The 20,536-nt window shown below is 39.2% G+C and overlaps 1 protein-coding gene across 1 annotated transcript; it reads left to right on the top strand.

Moving 5' to 3' along the window:
- The first annotated feature begins 247 nt into the window (after nucleotides 1-247).
- Nucleotides 248-12,045, top strand: LOC113454199 (2'-5'-oligoadenylate synthase 1-like). Its single transcript, XM_026725606.2, has 6 exons — nucleotides 248-486; nucleotides 2,523-2,805; nucleotides 4,078-4,259; nucleotides 5,835-6,064; nucleotides 6,651-6,801; nucleotides 9,569-12,045. Exons 1-6 carry the CDS (start codon nucleotides 295-297, stop codon nucleotides 10,064-10,066), a joined length of 1,536 nt encoding a protein of 511 aa, XP_026581391.2. The 5' UTR covers nucleotides 248-294; the 3' UTR covers nucleotides 10,067-12,045.
- Nucleotides 12,046-20,536: the final 8,491 nt, after the last annotated feature.

Genomic DNA, 20,536 nt, shown 5'->3' with positions numbered 1-20,536 from the left:
GTATTTTTTAAATAATAGTTACCATGATGGGTGGAGGTTTTTCCAACATAGACAAATATTTATTTCGTTTTAATCAGATACAAAATACTCTCTTGCTGCTTTCAATACGTTAATTTGACAATATTGAAATTATTTTTTATTTCAATTCAGCTTTTATACACGTTATTTGAAAGTACACGTCTGAGAAATCTGACTGCACTGTGCACAGTCTAGTCCACCTTAAGAGCCTGTGTGGTGACATCAGACAGCGGGAATAAGATAAATAGGGTCAGGCAGCTTCTCCCTGTAGCATAAATGGAATACCCTGCAGAGAGAATGAAGCTGTATTCTATCTCCTCTAAAAGCCTTGATGGCTATATTGGTTTGAACCTCCACCCCAGCAAGGAGTTTCAAGAGAATGTCTGTGATGCTGTCAACAGAATTTGTTCTTTCCTGAAAGAAAACTGTAAACTGGACAAGGATACCAGAGTGATCAAGGCAATAAAGGTGAGCTTTGCTTGGTCTAACTAACCCAACTCTTAGGAAGATAACATCTCAGATAGAGTGGCACTGGCTCTTTTAGGCCATTGGGCCAACTTAATTAAGGGCACCAAATTACCAGCCCTCTTTCCAGACTGTCTTAATAAATGTGGGCGCTGAAGTTAGGAAATAAATGCCAGACTTCATGCCAGTGTGGCCATGTCCTTGATAGACATTCAGGAACTGACACAAATGCTGGTTTATAGGGAGAGACGGATAGGAGCAAGAACACTACTTGCTGTAAAGACTGTGAAAGAGGCCTCCCCATAGTGTTACATTATATGCAGTTACATTAACATATTCTAATCTAACTTGACATTAACCATTTTCTGATGAAAGGTGTTGGCCAAACTATGGATGCCTAGTCATTTTTATCTGGAGTGAAGGACCCAATTGTTGTAGTCCAGCAGCAGCCTGTGGAGCTGGCAGCAGAATTGGACAGTGGGGAGGAACATGGGCCAGTCCTGGAGTCTGGGGAGGGCTCGGATGAGGGATCTGTGTCTGACACAGAGATGAGGCCAGGGCTATCTGAGAGTTACGTGCTGACTCCAGAGCCTCCAGAATCTGACATCAGCGAGGCAGAGGAAAAGGGGGAGCCTGTGCACGCTTGTGCAGAGCTGCCAGAAGGCAAGAACAGTTAAGACAAAAGGGGCAACTGGGAGTAAGGCTTGGAGATGATTGGCCGCTCCCATAACACATAAAGGAGGAGCAAAGGGACATGAGCCTTTGCAGGAAACAATTTTGTTCGTACTAGTTGGTTTGAAACCTGAAGCTCCATGTTGACTTTGGGCTCCATTTGGCCTTGTACAGCTAATTAGCAATTTAGTCATTGGCAGCATTTCAAGGGAGATAAAATGGTGGGTGGTTCTCAGCCTTATCCCAAAAGAGCGTGGCAGACTTCTGTTGGACTATTCACAAACTGTTTGGGACTCATTACGGGCTGTGAATGCATATAATTCACAGCCGTTGAAATAAAAACAAGGTTTTTGGGAACAGGGTGTGGTTGTTACTGTCTCAGGAAGCCTTGGTCAGAACACCAATTATCCCAAGAGGAAGGGAAACTGCAAAACTTGTGTGTTCTGTACAATCAGGGTGCAGGTCAGAGGTGGTATTCAGCAGGTTCTGACCAGTTCTGGAGAACCGGTAGCGGAAATTTTGAGTAGTTCAGAGAACCGGCAAATCCCACCTCTAACTGGAGATTTTACAGTATCCTTCCCCTGCCACACCCACCAGGCCACACCCATAGAATCGGTAGTAAAAAAAAATTGAATCCCACCACTGGTGCAGGTGTTTCTCCTTTTTTATTTATTTTATTTATTTGTTTGATTTGTCAATGGTTTACAAGATAATAAGTATAAGTATATACATAGTTATCAATACATGAAATGGGTACATATAAGAAAAATAAAAGAAACAATAGGACAGGGATGGTAGGCACGTTGGTGCGCTTATGCACACCCCGTACAGACCTCTTAGGAAAGGGGTGAGGTCAATAGTAGACAGTCTAAGGTTAAAGTTTTTGGGGTTTGGTGAAGAAACTACAGAGTCAGGTAGAGTATTCCAGACATTGACCACTCTGTTGCTGAAGTCGTATTTCCTGCAATCAAGTTTGGTGCGGTTAACCTTGAGTTTGTATCTATTGTGTGCTCTTGTGTTGTTATGGTTGAAGCTGAAGTATTCATTGACAGGTAGGACATTGCAATGTATGATTTTATATACTATACTTAGATCGGACCGAAGGTGGCGTAATTCTAGGTTTTCTAGTTCTAGAATTTCAAGTCTGGTGGCATAAGGTATTCTACAACGAGTACAGGAGTGGAGAAGTCTTCTTTTGAAATGTTTCTGGACTTTCTCAACTGTGCTAATATCAGATACGTAATGTGGGTTCCAGACTGTTGAGCTGTATTCGAGTATTTGTCTTAGAGTTGATGAGATATTTGCTGTTTTAAGTCACCAAATGGTGAGAGAGTAAACATTTGCTTTTTTTATACATATATATATAGGCTGGCTCCACAGGAAAAGGAACAACTCTGGATATGAGTTCAGATGTTGATCTGGTTATCTTCTTCAGCTGCTTCTCCAGCTTCCAGGATCAAGTAGAGAAGCGTGAACATGTGATCAAGGAAATTGAAAAGAATTTGAATAGGTGTATCCAGACGATTGCTTTCAAAGTTGACATCTCCCCACCGAGGAAGAAGGGAACACGCTCACTCCAACTCCACATCCAGGCGAAAAAGAAGAAAGAGCTGGTAGAAGTGGACCTCCTCCCTGCATATGATGCTTTAGGTGAGGAATCTGGTCACATACTTACTTATTAATTCTAATATAGGGTGAGCATAGGAAGCTTCACCATGACTATAGAGAACCAATTATATTCCGCGTGCACCAGGAGGCCCTCTCAATGGAGATTTGTGCTTATTACTCATAGTCAGACAACAACAATGGTGTTTGCATGGGACTGTCCTAGGAAACTCAAAATTTTAACTAGCCCAAAATGTAGTGAATTTATTACTAATAATGAGAAATAGTTTTGCAGTGTTTGAGATATGCTGAGATGACTCCCTTGGTGACCAATATGCTTCCAAGCCTAATTCAAGGTCCTGCTTGTAAAGCTATACAGGGTTTGGCCTTATGTTCTTGCTGGATCATCTGTCCCAGGTAGAATCAACCTGCCCTAACTAGGAGATATATATGGTGTGCTTCTTGCTGCCTTCATGCCTTCTTGGTAGCAGTCCATACATTATGAAGTACCTTCCCCTCCCCAAGAAAGAGGAAGCCCCACTTTGCTGGCATTTCACTGTGCGTATTCACAGTGTGTATTCACATTGCACTGAAGACCTGGTTTTGCCAATGGGCCTGGGGAACCCAGAGAGGGATGGAACCCATCAAATGGCTAGTTTGACCCGCTGTCATCGGGATGAGGGGTGGGAGTTGGTTTTTGTTTTTGTTTTGTTTTCCCAAATTTTGTTCTATTGTACTTTACTAATTTATTTGATTCTTTTTGTTAGTTCTTATTGTTTTTGTTTTTATTTTTTGTTTTAAATGTGATTTTACATTGTGTAAGCCACCTTGAGTCGCCATGGGCAAATAGGCAGCAATATAAATCAAATAAATAAATAAATTTCACAGAACAGTTCTAATAGAACATCTCATTCTAATAGTGTAGAAAGCAGGGAGACCACCTTGAATATTCAGAAAATATTATATAAACAAAGATTCCTTAAGTTCTTGAAAGAGAGACAATATTAAGAAGCGGCTCTGGATCCCTAGGGTATAAGAGAGAGAGGCCTAAGAAGCTTTGGGCTTGCACGATGTTCTTATGATAGCCTATCTCAAATAAGTGTAATGTTGGTTTCCATGTAGAATCTGTTTTGTGAACGGGCCGTTTTTGAAGGGTTATCAGCCTTGCAAATCTCATTGTGCTTCAGGGTGGAGTCACCCAGAGGGAAGAGATGGGAATGGACATGACAGTTGTTGATGACCTTAAGAATGCACAATAGAGCATGATATCACACAACAATATTGTAATGGTTTGCTTTGGTTCCTCCCCCTTCCTAGGCCAAATAACTTTTTCATATGTGCCACCTACAAAGATTTATACTGAACTGATTGAAGCCAATGGACAGCCGGGGGAGTTCAATACTTCCTTCACGGAGCTGCAGAGGAATTTTGTGAAACGTTGTCCGGCAAAGCTCAAAGATCTGCTACGGCTGGTCAAGCATTGGTACAAAGAAATCAAGGTGAGCTATTATGAGGTGGGAGGTTGGGGAGGCTGGAAAAGTAACAGGAGGAAACAACCAACCAATCTTCTTTCGCATGTTAAATTACTTAATAGTTTTAAGTGATTTTTTTTTTTATAATACGCTTTGATGGTAGGTTTTATTTTTCATCCCCCAGAGTCACCTGGTGTGAAGTAGATGGCATATAATATTTTGATAGATAAATAAATTTGATAGATTGGTTGTATATTTCATAAACAACTACTCAGTCCAGGCTGGAAAAAAAAATCTGGGGCGTAAAACATTCAAAGAATCTCACTACCAAATGAGGGCTGGGAGTTCAATTGCCTTTTCCAAGATTCCATACTCCTAGTGCTTGTATTGAAACTCCTTGTTCTATTCCAAAGTGCAGCAGCGAATCCACATCTAACAGCCTGGGCATATGCCAAAGCCTCACGTAGGCAAAGGAGTTTTGATATATGCCAAGCCTCACGTAGGCAAAGGAGTTTTCGATACCTGCAAGGCCTCACGTAGGCTGAAAGCAGGTATCAGGAACAAAAGGATGCTGCCCACCTTGGGCTACTGGCTGGACTGCAGGCGCGGATTGGTTACTTTGTATCCCTTAAGCACTGTGATTGGGTGCTACAATGTATCCACTGAGACCCCCAACTCTTTTAACATGTAAAGTAGACTGAACTCTCTCTTTTGTGTGTGTTCAATAAAAGAGCTTCCCTGAGCCCGTGCTCGGGGCTGCTCATCCAAGACTGAACCGGCTTGGTGTCTTTCTTGATGCATTGGACTCAATGAGAAGCCCTCCAAATGCGGAGCAAAGCTGCACCAAAGTCCCTGTGACCTTTGCTTCTTAGATCATGCCTCCTTAGATCATGCCTGGCCTTGACATTGTCCAACTTCTGTTCAAACAGGAGTGTGATGTGGTTGTCCAGTCATTTCTTTGACATCCTATCCCTTTGCTCAACTTTTCTGGCCTGCCACCAATTAAGCCTTAACCCCCCACAATAATGATAAGGATGAGGTCTTATTGTGGTCCTCCATTTGTCTTCCCCAAAAGGAAAGTCAAGAATCAATACTAGTCTTCCGTATTCCACCTTGGGTCTGGATATCCATAGAGATAGACATAAAGCCAACGTTACATCTGACTTTGGATTCTATTGGCTAGAGCCAGCATGGGCCAGCTTGCTGCAGTATTCAAAATATTGGGAGAGGACCAGATAGATTCAGATCCAATGCTCTTTTTAGGAAGACACCTTGAAAAGCATCCAGGGGAGGGGGAAAGCTGGTGCAGAAAGAAATAATCCATCTACTAAAATTGGCTGATGGAAAAGCAACAGCTACAACAAGAATGTGCAAGTTGTGTAGTATATGAGGTCCTAAAACTTTTGTGTAGGGAACAGAGTTCTCCCAAGTTTATTGAAATTTAGTGTCAAACAACCAGCAGCACTGCTGTTTTATGCCAAAGCTCAGGACAAGATAACTGAGTGTAGGAAGTCTCCAATGGGCTTAATGCGGTGATTTTTTTTTTTAAAAGACCCTACCCATTTAGAAACAAATGGTCTCATGATAGTATTTTCCCCCCAGCAATCCAGCATGTCCTTCAAATTGCCTCCAAAATTTGCTCTGGAATTACTTACCATTTATGCTTGGGAAGAAGGAACAGGGAAAGAACAATTCAACACAGCAGAAGGATTTTGCACAGTGATGAAATTGATCACTCAGTACCAGCATCTCTGCCTCTATTGGACTAAGTACTACAATCTTGATAATTCCCAAGTAGGGCTCCATGTGAAAGGAAAATTGAAGGAGTCACGGTAAGGATACTACTTCTTTCTTGTTGTCTTTTCTTACATAAGCTTTCATTCAATTGGGTACCGCGATAATCAGACTGTATTTCTCTTGAATTACCTGTTAAATCTTAAGTGAACAAATTTAGCCTACGTGTTCTGGCAATCCTCCATTTTGCTTGAATATTTTGGGACAAGAAAAATATACTTATTACTCTTGGAGAGAACTGCTTTCCTGCTATCTCAAAGTAGGAGTGAATGGAGGAGGCAAAAGAGTGAAATTTCTTCTCTTCCTACTGCCAGAGACTATGGAGTTTTTGACGTAGGACTCTATAGCTGATATCCAGTAAACAAAAGGCAAACATAAAAATCACTCATATTCTCCATGCCATATTTAAGTTGCCCTGTAGTTACTATGTACATAGTACTATTTGATTGGTATAAATTAGGGAAGGAAAACACATTAAAACAACATATTGAAAAGTGGAGTCTATTTGGCACACACTGCACTGGAGTAACAAAATTTTTAAGTTCTTCTTTTTTTCTCATTTCTCCTGTGAGCGTATGTTACATTTTGTGATTTTTTTTTTTAAAGTATGTGTTTGTATTGCAGTCCTGTGATTATCGATCCAGCAGATCCGACAGCAAATGTTGCCAGAGCCAACATGGGAGCTTGGGATCTATTGGCCCAGAAAGCTTCTGATTGCCTGACACAGCCTTGTTGCATGAAGGATGAGCAACCTATCGAACCCTGGAACGTGCAGGTAGTGTGCATATGTCATTTTCTTTCTAACAGGCAATTAAAAAAAAAAATCCATAACTTCTAAGTCTTGGGATTTTTTCAGGTCTGTATAAAGTTTATAGGCGCTTTGTGCAAAGATTCTGAAATCTTATAGGATTCAATGTCTTTAAAATGAAATGAGTTTCTTATTGGCTTTCTCTAACTGAACCACTCAACATAGTTTTAAACTGGATAACTACATCATATTAGAGTTCTGTGTTTATATGTGGTTTGAAGTCCACAAGTCTTAAAGCTGCCAAGTTGAAGTCCACAAGTCTTAAAGCTGCCAAGTTTGGGTATCCAAACTTGCTGGGCCACAATGGCTGAGAGCCTTGGACAAATCCAGCCTAAACAGTAGTTTCCTTAAGCAGCTTTCTCATCAGTCAGCGTCAAGAGAAGCACTTCAGGGTTATTCTTGCTTGCTTCCAGGTGGGGAATCAGATGTGAAGCAAAGCTATGGATTTGACAAGCACCTGCAACTTCACAACAGTTTTAGAGTTCTGTTCAGTCTTTGAGGGTGAAAGGGCAAAAGATAATAGAAAAATTAGGTAAATAATCCATTCTTGTGTAAGAAACAAAATGAAATGCAGCATGTTTCACAATAGGCTGTTGAGAATTCATTGTCAGCAGCATAGATAACTACTATTTTTTATCACATTAAGTTTCGTTTGTACATTGACAAGATGAGCCCTGTTTTTAGGTAAAACCACTACCTGTGTTTCGCAACCTTAGCACCTTTAAGGTGTCTGAACTTCAACTCCCTAGGAATTCTGGGAATTGAAGTCCAGACTTCTTAATGTTGACAAAGACTGAGAAACACTGGTCTATACATATACATTAAATATACATTATAAATTTCCATTTAAAGAAGTTAAAAGAATTGGAGGGAGAAAAAGAGGGGGAGAGCAGAGGAAATATTTTAAAGATATCTAAGGAGTGCTGTTTTATTGGACAATATTTGTTGCCTTGCTCTTGAAGCAGTGAGGCAAAATTTACCTACATTATTGATAGTAGTGGTCTTATGGTCTCCTAAAAGATAGGAAATGTTGTGTTGGCTGTCTTTCCCTGGGAATTCCTTTATGAGGGGCCAAATTAATATATCATACAGGTTCAAGTAGAAATTGCAATACAACAGGATCCGCTGAACATCCTTCATGGTGTGGGAGTCATAGGGGCAAAATCATTCTCATGGGAGATTCGCTTCCATTTCCATTTCATATTCAGATCAGAATTTATTTATTTTATGAAGGAAGGAACTGAGCCAGTGATATGAATACCTCATTGAACAGAGCCAACCCTGCCCTACATAAACTTTGCATTACAGTAAACTTGTTACTACATAGCATGAAACTCAAGAATTTTGATGTTTTGGAATGGACAAATCTAAATAAAGACCTAAACTGCATTTGGAGTAGGAGAAGGCATCCTAACCTCTTCAGGCAGCAAAAATGGCTAGGACAATCTTATGGTTTGCATATCATTACATTAGGATAAACTTGCAGAATGTTTCTTTACTATGTATCAATAACACACATTATGATTATGGTTGGTTGTACAATCAACCAGAGATGTAGACTGGATGTGGCACTTTAATCCACCTGTTGAGTCCTTTGACCTAGGATCAGCAGATGTTGTTGTTTGATAGTGTTAAAGTTATGGTCGCAGGATATAAGCAGTTCCACATCAAGTTGCCTTTTGCAATTGACTGATGGTGATTTTTTGTCAATGCCAATTGAGTTTAAGTGATGCTCCATATGTTTTGGGATTGCACCTACTATTAGTACTATTTTAAATTTATTTTGGCACTATTGTTTTACTTCTATTTGCAGGTCTTTTTTGTGATTTTCTCCAGTTCTTTCTCTTTTCTTTTGCTGCTCTTCTTACTGCAATGTACACTATCTAAACTTTTTTGTCTTACCAGCAAAACTTAAGTCTGGGTTCTTATGTGGCAGGTGCCTTTCTGTTGGAATTCTACTTTATGATCCCATCAGGTCCTGCTTTCATGCAGGAATTATTACTATTTTATATCATAATATATGATTATTATTTTATCCCACCTTTTTAATAATATATAACTCAAGGAGGGAGGCAAACATACCTAGTACTTCTGCCATCCTGCAAATTGGTTGTGCTAAGAAAGTGACTGGCGCAAAGTCCTCAGCCAGTTTTCATGCCTAAGAGAAGCTCAGAGTTGACAGGTGTACCTAATGCTAGACAACCTATGACCTGCTGGACCATCCTTTGAGAGAAAGGTAGTTCAGTGTGATGTAAGAAGAAGAATAGTAAATAAAAAAATTACCTACCAGGAGAGATAAACAGAATGACCACAAGTAGCCAAAGCAGCAATGGCAGGAGGAGCAATTCCCAACCTCCTGCCAGATTCCCCGTTGGGAAACTGGGAGGGGTGTTGGAAATCATGAATGTGTGACCATGGCTGACTGGGATGGAACTGCAGCAGCCAGAATTTTGCCAATGCAACTGGTCTGAAGATCTGGGAACTTTCAATTCCATCGGAGAAATGGGTCCTGGTTTTCATACGTATTCTGTGGATTTTAGGTACTGAGATTGAAAAATCAGTATGCTATGATTGTTAATCAAAGGTCACCAACAAAGAAACACTGAGAGTTATGCATCTATAAATAATATATAGATATTATACATTATTGGTTTATTATATGTTACTGGCAGAACAGTTATATTCATAAACGATGTTTAATGTTTTGGTCAATTGTTTCACCTTTTTCTTTTAGCCAACCCGAGGCATTAAGGTGACAGTGAAACAACCTACAGGAGCAACTGAAGATATATCATGCAACCCTTTTGACCCTATCAGGCAGATCAAGGAGAGGTTTGAGAAAGATGGCGGTATCTGCGAGCTATATTGGGAGGAAACTCTGCAAGAAAAAACAGCCTTGCAAAATGATAAAAGATTGGCAGATTATGGCATATTCTTTGATACTACCTTCCTACTTTATATTACATCTCAAACATTGAACATTTTTGTGAAAGACCTCAAAAGCAGAAGCACAAACTACACAGTGAGCTCCAGTGAAACTGTCCTGGGCCTGAAAAAGATGATTGAAGCCCGCACGGGTGTAGTGGTGAATCAGCAACGCCTGACCTACCAAGACAAAGAGTTGGAAGATGGAAAGACACTTGCCTATTACAAAATTAGAAGCAATGATACTGTCTCCCTGCTTTTGAGGCTTAGAGGTGGGCATTGGAATGGAATGGACATAATAGAATAGAATAGAATAGAATAGAATAGAATAGAATAGAATAGAATAGAATAGAATAGAATAGAATAGAATAGAATTCTTTATTGGTTTAGTCCCTTCACTGTAGTAAAAATATAAAACCAATACAAATATACAAGTAGATACAAAAACAACAGCAGGATGCATTCATAGTAAATTGTCATCCCTACAGTTAATGCTAATCTGATCTCAATATTCTATCCTCTTCAAAATGGGTTTTTGCATTTTAAGAACAGGAAGAATGCCTAATGCTCCAGGCAAACATTTATGAGCTATTTGTCAACTCATAAAGCATTCCTAGTGTTGGTGTATCTCCTCCTTAAACTGTAATGAAATTATCATATTATTTTTCATATTTTAAGTCATATGATTTCCCAGTGTGGGCGGAAATTTTTAGATACAGGAGACCCAATACATTAGAAGGCACCAGACTGTAGAAGGCTGTTTTAAGATCTTGGCACTGTATCCATGACAAATTAATCAGATCAATTAGGGCAGGGGTATCAAACTCACGGCCCATGGGCTGGGTATGTCTTGCGCTGGCCATGCCCATCCCCAATTTAATGAAAGCTTTAAAAGTCATAATACGTCACGTAGTGACAACGTGATACCGCAAGTTTGACACTCCCGAATTAGGGAGTTAAATACATCACAAGAACGCTTAGGAAAAAGGTTTAATTGATGCAGTCGGCTAATTCACAGGAAGTTAAAATTACAGGTAATCCTTGTTTAATGACCAAAGTTGAGACCAGGAATTTGGTTGTTAAGTGAAGAGGTCACTAAGTGAATCTGAGGGTGCTTATGATCTTACTTTAGCTTTCCATTCCTTTCCAGCATGAATAGTCTTAAATGTGAGGATTGGTAGCAAAGTTACTTTTTCATCACTGTTCTAACATTGAATGGTCACTGTATGAGACAGTTGTTAAACAAGGACTATCTATATCTCTACATACACCTGGAACTGCACACGGAGTTAAAGTATCTGCCCAACCATCTTGTGGATATTATGGGCCATGGGTTTGAGATAAAATCTGGAGAAGCCCTGTAAGGATTGGAAGAAGGGCAAAATATTTGTCTTTGGAGATATGAATGGAGTTTTAGATTTGAGATTAGACAAATTGATACAAGAGGGGAAAAGGTGGAAAGCTTACAAAAATATTTCAATATATGGATGAACTGGCATGGGCACTTATATGGAAATTACAAAATCCAGCAAAGAGAGATTACATCTTTTTCTCAGCAATAAATCCATTATATTCAAGAAGAGATGTATATTTGGTTTCTAAGACCTTGCATTAAAGAAGTACATATTATTTCAATGACTTATACAGATTGTAATCAAGTTTTAGTGACATGGAGTGCTGAAGAAAAAATACTTTTCAGGTAGAAGATGAATAATACTAACCTACAAAAAGAGGACATAAAACTTCTTTTAAAATGCATAGGACATCAGAAAACTCTCGTTCTACCATTCGGGAAACAAATAAAGCACATAAACTAAATTTGTCAAAAAAGAAAAATACAACGAAGAACAATTAGATGCTAAAATAAGAGAATTGGAACAAAAGCATAAAAGTAACTCAGAAGTAACTACATTTATTAGAAATGGAAGAATTGCAGAACAAAATAAATGTTAATTAGAAGAATTTTAATTAGTTAAATTGAACATGCAAATAAAGCAAGAAAAATTTTAGCCTATAAACTCAGAAAATTAAATATCTATCTACTTTTTCAAGCAGCTCCTTTCTCTTTTTTTCTCTTTACATTCACAGATAACTTCAGTAATTCAGTGGAGATTTGGTATTAAATTTAAAGATTAAACACTTGTTTCATGTAAAATAATTCAGTGCATTTTGCAACTAATGTTAATGTTAATGTTAATATTAATGTTATATTTAGATTTACAATTTAAGCAACTATGCTCATGTATAGCTTAGATATATCTAATATTGATTAAATTTGCTATTATGAAAGATTTACTTTGTTGCAATTAATGATTACAGCTTCCTGTTTCTATTGTATAAACAAGCAATTTTTTGTGTTTTCTATATTATTTATACTCTATAATAAGATAATTAATTTGTGGTGGTGGGGGGGAAATTTAGCTGTGATTTCAAACTATTGTTTCCTGAGCTAGATATATTCCGAACAAGATTTCAGCTTTACTTTTTTACAAACAAGAAGCTAATCTCTTCTTATAAAAAACATCATTATACGTTCCCAACTTTAAGATTTACTAAAGTCTATCATAAATGTTTTCTATAATTATATAATTTAAAAAAAAATGTTTGGTCTTGTCCATTTCCATTCCTCTGTGAATCTGGCAAATAATTTTATGCTAATAATTGCAATTGACCTACTGTGAAATACAGAGAAATTTGCTAAGTTTTAAAGTGTCGAGTTACCTAACATAATGATAGCTGTGGTACAATTCTCTCATGAAAATATAGATCATTCCATTTTATATAAGTAAATCTGAAATAACTGTAAATAGCCACAAGATGGTGTAAGAACATCACTAAAATATTTTAGATGACTAAGGAGTATATTTAAATTTTTATTTTATTATGAAGCAATTTTATTTTCATAGTAAATAACCGATACACAATAAATCACTTGAAGACTAAAAAAATGATAAAATTACAGTTTGAAATCTAATTAGTAGTATATTTGTGGTTTTTAAATTCAATCTGCATGGTCAAGTCATAACATTGTTTAGCCAAATTAAAATTACCATTCATACCCCTCAAATAAGACTGCATCCACTTAAAAAAAAAAGGACAAAAGGCAGGGTTTTTAAAAAGTCTTCAAATTGTTTTTTCCTCAGGAAAATGAATCATTACAAAACTTAAGTTAGGGATGCTGGCTTTAAGAATGAAAAATTTATAATTTTATTTTCGTATAAAACAAGGAAGATTTATTACTTCATATAGGGCTGCAGCATGAATAGTGGCCTCTTCAGAATTCAAGCCACTTGAGTAATCCATACTCCTTCCATACGGCATGTCAGCACAAACTCATTCAGCAGCCATTTAGCATGCCCTGTCCTCATTTTATTTTCTGGGGAGCTTATATCTACCAACTACATTTAATAGCAATAGTACTTAGACTTATATACCCCTTAATAATGCTTTACAGCTTTCTCTAAGCAGTTTACATTATCAACATATTGCCCCCAACAATCTGGGACCTCGGGAGGGTGGAAGGCTGAGTCAATCTCAGTTGGTGGGACTCAAACTGCCAAACTGCTGGCAGACGGCAGAAATAGCCTGCAGTACTGCAATCTAACCAGTGTGCCACCTCAGTTCTCATCCTGCAATTCTTGGGATCCTTCAAACCTGCTGATACCTACCTTTGAATGAATACATTTTGATGGAGCCCTGTAAGAGCTGGGTAATGAAGTTGATCTAGATCCTCTTAGAAATTCTTTGCTTTCTCTAAGAAAAATATGTCACCTTGATTTACCAGAAAAATGAGAGAAACAAAGTAGATCGATGGTTAGAGGGCTGGAGTGTGTTAAGAACTCTTGGAATGAATTGGAATGGCCCTTGATGAAATGCTACTCCAAACCAAAGGATGCTGCTAAAATGGCTCCTTTCTCCTAGCAACTGGGGACTAACAGAACTGCTGTTGCTAAACAGCAACATTGGGCTTTATGACCCCATCACTTAGTGCTGAAAATTCTAGTCCCAATGACTGTCATCGAGGAGAGACTACATGTAAAGAAATAAGGATCTCCACTTGCTTGTTCAGTCTTTGCCCTTCTTAGATGTAGAGTGGGACAACTTGTTGCAGTCAACTCATCACAGCCAACTTGTCATGGCCAACTCCTGGCAGGACAATTCATTGCAGAACAATTCAACAGTTCAATTTAAGCATTTTAAATGATTAAAAAAATATTTAAATTTTTGTCGTTCACATTTCATTTTGTCCCTCCTTTTGCATTCTTCCTTTAATGATTCTATTCCACCATTTCTTCAATATTAGTGTAACTTTTGTCCTGCGGTGAGTTATCCTGCAGCGAGTTAGCCGCAGAAAGTGGGCCATGGCAGGTTGGTCATGGTGGGTTGGCTGTGATGAGTTGACTGGGCTAAGTTATCCTAAACCCTCCTAGAGGATTAATCATTGGGACTGCACCCATGATTTAAAGAGAGGATTAATGACTCCTTGAGTGAGAGATGTGTTCCCACCTGCTTATATAGTAGAAGGAAGTTATGTATTTACTAAAGTCCTCCTTCAACCCAGAGCATCCTTCTAATCATAGGATAATCTCAAACTTTATACTCAGGGGCTGCAATAAATCTCTTTACAATTAATCTCTAGGATTCGAGAACTTATTTGCAACAGAAATTACGTAACATGACTAGATAGGTTGCTGTCCTGCAGGCAAAATGGAAGAGAGAAGGATCTGCTGTTGGAAAATACAGAAAGTAGACCTCACACGTTTATATCCACTTTTGCTCCAAGTCAATGAAAATTTGCCAATCCTCTTCCCAGCCTGGAGATTGGGTGATACCTTGGCAAAATTCATCCAACAATTCAGTTCTCTGCTGACCAGCTAGCTCTCTGTATAAATGAAATTTCCATGCCTTTCTGCTTCTGCTTCCTCATACAGCAGTGTGCTTGAGGGCCAAATGGAGGACATTTCTGCTCTAAGTCAGAGACTGTCAGATTCTGGGTTGGTAGAGTGGAATCAGCTGCTGTCTAAATTTTCTTGCTGGCTCCTGGAAGTACCAGGTCTGCTTCTGGTGATATTTAGTCCAGGATGCTTTTCCTCATCTGAGGAGAGCCCTGTAGACCAGATCACTCATGACAAGAGTGACCATATTGAAACTGGCTGTCAAAAAAAAGCTGGTGTTGATCTCTAAAGTCTGAAATGGCTTGGAGTGTGATGATCTGAAGAATTGCTTTTCCCGCTATGAATTTGTCCATTTACTGACATTAGCAGCAAAGGCTATTCTGAAGATACTGCAGAAGAACAAAATTTATTGCATAACTCTAGGGAAGACGTTAAGAGACAAGTACATTGTGTAAGCAAAGAAATGAATATTGTTTTGAATTGTTTCATTTGAACTTTGGGAAACTCTCTAGAAAGGATCATCTTTGCTGATTGTCCTTTATTTTTCCTTCAGATTGCTGATCAGTTATTAGATTGCGTGTGTCCTTGGTACTCTCTGAACTTGGTTGTTGGTTGGTGTTCATGGATGTGGTCTGCTAGTCAACTAGCAGTCAGAAGGCATGATGAAAACACAACATGGGGACAGACTTAACCACAGTTTCAACTGGGAAACCATGACCATTCTAGACCAAGCCAAGTCCAAAACTGCTAGAGAATTTCTGGAAACCTGGCACTCTGACAAATTAACCATATAGACAATAGTATATAGACAATAACTATATACCATTCAAAAGAGACAACCAACAAGCCAAAAAGGGAACAAAAAGATCAAAAATACCTGTATACTAGCAATCTATACTCAGATGAGCATAGATTAACTCCAAGATTAACATTACACCAACAATCAAGAAATAAACCATGTTTCAATCAAGGAACTGCCAAACAAGCTGCCAAACCAACCAGAGCACCACCTACACTACCCCTACCAACACTGACAGGGCAAGCCACTAGAACAGTGGTTCCCAAAGTGGGTGGTACCACCCCCTGGGGGGGGAATACCTTAGGAGGGTGCTGAGAGGCAAGGGGGCCGGTAGGGAGGCACTAAGAGGCAGCAGGGGACGCTGGAGGTGAGCGGCAGGGCACAATTCAGGGGTGAGAAAAAATCCCACCGCCACCGCGTTCGAGGCAAGGCCCCGCAGGATCACCCCATTGACTTGCACACTCTGATGCAAGGAGCTCCACCCCGAATGCAGCATTGGGAATAGGAGAGCAAAGCCAGAGTGGCTTTGTTCTCCTTTTCAAACATCCCACCACCGTGTTCATGGCAGCAGGGCATCGCCCCGAACGCAGCATTGGGAATAGGAGAGCTCTCCTTTTCAAATATCCCACCCCCGCTGCGTTCCACCTCATTGAGCCCCTTGCACCGGAGGCCCCTGCCCAAGCAAGTCCGAGTGGAGCGGTGCACGAAGTCAATGGGGTGAGCCTGAGAGAGGGAAAGAGAGAGAGAGAGAAAGAGAGAAGGAATAAGAGAAAGAGAAAAGGGAAAGAAAGAAAAAGGGACAAAGAAAGAGGGGGGATGGAAGAAAGGGACAGAAAGAAAAAGAAATAAAGAAGGAGGGAGGGAGGGAGGAGAAAGATAATGAGATATCTTTTCTAGTCCAATCACCTGCTCCAGCAGGACTAGAAGGGAGTGTATGTGTGTGTGTGTGTGTGTGTGTCCTCTTGTAATTTACCAATACATTTTGGTTTTATCTTCTTCAGAATTGGCACTATAATACAGAAAGGTAAAGGGGAAAAGTAATTTTTTAGGGTGGAGATCTGGTCCAATGGTCCTGTTTAAAGCCTCAGCAAAATGTGAGAGCTTCCTGATAGACTTGGCCATGTTTCGTCCATAAAACCTTTAATTAATAGAAGCCAAAGATGTTTCAATGTGCTGGCAAAGATGCCAGCAAAGATGTTTCAATGTGGAAAGGGCCTCTAAACTAGGCCTCATTTCAATCTGATGCATCAGCTCTCTCTCTCGCTCTCTCTCTCTCTCCCCCTCCTCTCTCTCTCCATCCCTCAATGCCCCCTTCTTTGTCCTTTTTTCTTTCTTTCCCCTTTCTCTTTCTTTTCTTCCTTCTCTCTTTTCTCTCTCTCTCTTTCCCTCTCCCAGGCTCACCCCATTGATTTGGTGCACCGCTCCACCCGGACTTGCTTGGGCAGGTCCCTCCAGTGCAGTGGGCTCAATGGGGTGGACCTGCAGGGCCGGCACCTAGAATGCGGCAGTGCCGACATGTTTGAAAAGTAGAGCAAAGCCAGAGGTCAGTAATTTTTGCTTCAAAGAATCACAAAAGCTTCTGGGTTGTGCACAAGAAGGGACACACATGTCAATGCAATTCAGCAACATAAAATAAAGAAATACAAATAAAACAAAACAACAAGAATCGGCAAAGCATCTCTGATTAGATTTTATTCACTACTAGAATCTAATCAGAGATGCTTTGCCAATTCCAGTCCAATGACCTGTTCCAGCAGGGTTGGAAAGGAGTATGTGTATATGTGTGTGCATGGCTGTCAAAACTCCAAAAACGGGTCAAGTAATTCTAGGGAGGCCAGTCATAAATTAGAACACTTGCTAAGCAACAAGCCATTAAGTGAGGACCACTTGTATTTGGTTTGCCAGTCACCATGCTCACCCAGTCACATGACCAGCAAGCCACACCCACCCAGTCATGTGACCGGCAAGGCACGCCCACCCAATCACGTTACCAGCAAACCATGCCCACCCAATCACGTTACCAGCAAACCACACCCTCAAATTGGGCCACGCCCACAAAAATTTGAATCCCGCCCCTGGGTGGGGGGCATTGAGGATGAGTTGTAACCCCAAGGGGGCGGTGGACTGAAAAAGTTTGGGAACCACTGCACTAGAATATAAATTGAGAGTAAACCCCACTCCTTACTAGCACTGATAATGTTACCTAGTTTGGGTAATGAACTGTCTGCAAGAAAACAATTAAGTTCAGAGTGTACCAAGAAACTCATGTTTCAATGCTGACTTAAAGTATTCTCCTTTATCAGTATTGGAACTGGGCTGAAAATCTCAGACAACCCCATATGGTCACAGTTCTGGAGAACTTGCTAATGGTAGCCTAGCATTTTGCAGCTCAAATCTGATAACCCTAATGCTGATCAACACCAAAAAAATGACAAAAGCAATGATATATGTTTCTCAAGGTAGGTCATGATACCGAAAATAAAACCCAGTGAGAAAAGCGACATGAAAGTTTTCTGGGGATTATGTCTGAAGTTTTCTTGAAAAGATGAAATTGAACTCAGGCCTGTATATCCCTATATTTAAGGATGAAAAAGATAAAGCGATTTTTGAATTATAATTCCTTACTCAAACAGGGAGGCTTTCCTGCACAGAACCATGTAGAAATTAATTCAATGGCAATTCAGTTAAAATGTAAATGCAAAATGAATTAAAATAGCAGCCATAAAACATCATCTAAAATAATTATTGCAGGCAATTAAGCATGTGCTTTTTCAAAGCCTACTGTGGGAGTGAAAAAAGAGGGCTCACATAGATCTCATATGTCTCATCTCATATATCTCTTTTAAGTTCAAAGGAATGCTCACTAACGTAGGTCTTGTCTGCACAACACACTTAACTCAGCTGCTAACTCAGTTAAGTCTCCCTTCTGGCTATCCAGGCAGTACCCACTCTCCCAATCTAGGTTAAAAATGACTTATTCAAGAAGTACAAAGAGTTACCAGTAGCTTATAAGCTCTTATGCAAGAAGAGAATTGGCAAGATTTGATTGCTTTGGCACACCTTTTCCCAATAGCCAGGCAACCATTAGCTCTGTGTAGCTTAGGGGCTAAATCCAGTTAATGTTTGGAAGAAGGATTCTGTTTTTCCAGACCTTGACAGTGACTTCTTCAATTGATGATACTTTTTTAAAAAGCCATTCTATATCACTGGCTCTTTTTCTTGGAGCTCTTTTTCTTCACAACAGTGAGAAGTACTTTATGGGCCATAAGGAATCCTTTCCAAGATCGTCATAACTCCAAATGGTCATTAAATGACCAGTGATAACCTGAGAACTGCAAAGACATATGAAGTTGTTCCAATAGGATGAGTGAAAGAATAATGTACAGTATAATAGATGTTGTGTATTATTTCTTTCATATATACTGTATCTAATTAAAGCATATACGTTAGTAGAGTTGCCCCTACTTACTATTATCTTATTAAGACATAAACTTTACCAAGTTATAGTAGCCTTACAACTATACATTTATCATGTCCCTTAATATAATGAGACTTGGTGGGCAAAACACATATATAACTCATGGGAAAAACACAAAGCATTCACAAATGTTACCCCAAAAAAGCTTATAAAAAAGCATTTTGGAATGTGCAGAAATAGAGACTAGAGTATTAAATGCCAAAGACATAGATGCTCTAGATAATAACATTGCATCCATGGATATTGTGGGGAATCATACTTAGTATTAGAAAAAAACAAATTCTTCAAAAAGCTTCATCAAAGCGTTCATGTTGCAGGGGAATATTTTAATCTGACTATATATATTTAGCTACATTTTCCAGCAAGTTTTAAGCAATGTAATTATTATGGGGCAGCGTACCATAATAGAGCATGGGTGTTTCATCAAAATAGTATGGCAGAAAGGTGAAATCAGCCAATCAGCCCTTAATCGTGCAAATTCTGATAGCAGTTTTTAAAGAGACAGAACAAATTGTCTGCCTATGTCTTCCATTTCCAATAACATCCAGTCAGAATGATACAGATCACCAAAGATTTACTGCTCATCATTGGTGGGATTACCTTTTCAAGCTGGAGTCCAATTGTGGAAAACGTGTTGAATTTAGCAATACATGAAGTAATCATTTTCTATGAATTGTTGCACTTTTAACTCTTTGAGGTGCAAATGGGATAACTTATCACAGCCAATTCATCACAGACAGCTTGCCATGGGACAATGTAACAATTCTGTTTAATTATTTAAAAGAAATTAAAAAATATTTTAATTTTTGCCATTCACATTTGATTCTGTCTCTCCTTTTGCATCCTTTCTTTAATGATTCTATTCCACCATTTGTTTGATATTAGTGTAACTCTTATCCCGCAGCAAGTTGTCCTGCAGCAAGTTGGCCGTGGCGAGTTGGCTGAGGTTGTTTCTTTTCTTTTCAAATTAAGCAACTGTATATTAAAATCTGTGCCAAGTGATGGGGTCTACTTTTTTCTCTTTGCACGTCAGATGAATTTTCTCATGCACATGTTTAGAAAGGGTTCTTTAACAAATTATACAAATTGCTTATTACTAATAAGTGATCGCATTAGCCTTTGAGCTTTTCTGCAAAATTACAACTTGTACAGTTAAAATAAAGAGTACTACAGCCACTCTCTAGTTCAATATCTGAACTGTAGGGGAAGATGTGCAATGGCACATTAAAATCAAAGTTTTGGTCACACAGAGGTATGAGTCTGGTGGTGATAGAACAGACCAGTGATAAGATATGCCATGAGGCCATTTCCAGGCAAATATTTCCACTGTTTACCACCGCTACCACCATACTTGAACAAATATAAACAGATAACAATACAACACACACACACCCAAAAATTTTTGAACCTCAGCACTGAGCTGAAGAGACAGGAATTATGCGTGTTGTGCAGCAGCCAGCTGGCTCTAGAATTCAGTCTTCTGTCATTTCGGGGTCCTGGCAAGCTGAAGGCAAGAGGTCTGGCATATTTTTTTTTTCCTTCTGCAACTCTCTTAAATTACATGCAACAAAAGTCTCTTTGGTGTTTATTTATAATTTACCACAT

This window comes from Pseudonaja textilis, chromosome 2 (assembly GCF_049901715.1).
Source record: "Pseudonaja textilis isolate UNSWEBS1 chromosome 2, rPseTex1.2, whole genome shotgun sequence".
Taxonomy (NCBI): Eukaryota; Metazoa; Chordata; class Lepidosauria; order Squamata; family Elapidae; genus Pseudonaja; species Pseudonaja textilis.
This window is presented reverse-complemented; position numbering and strand designations above follow the sequence as displayed.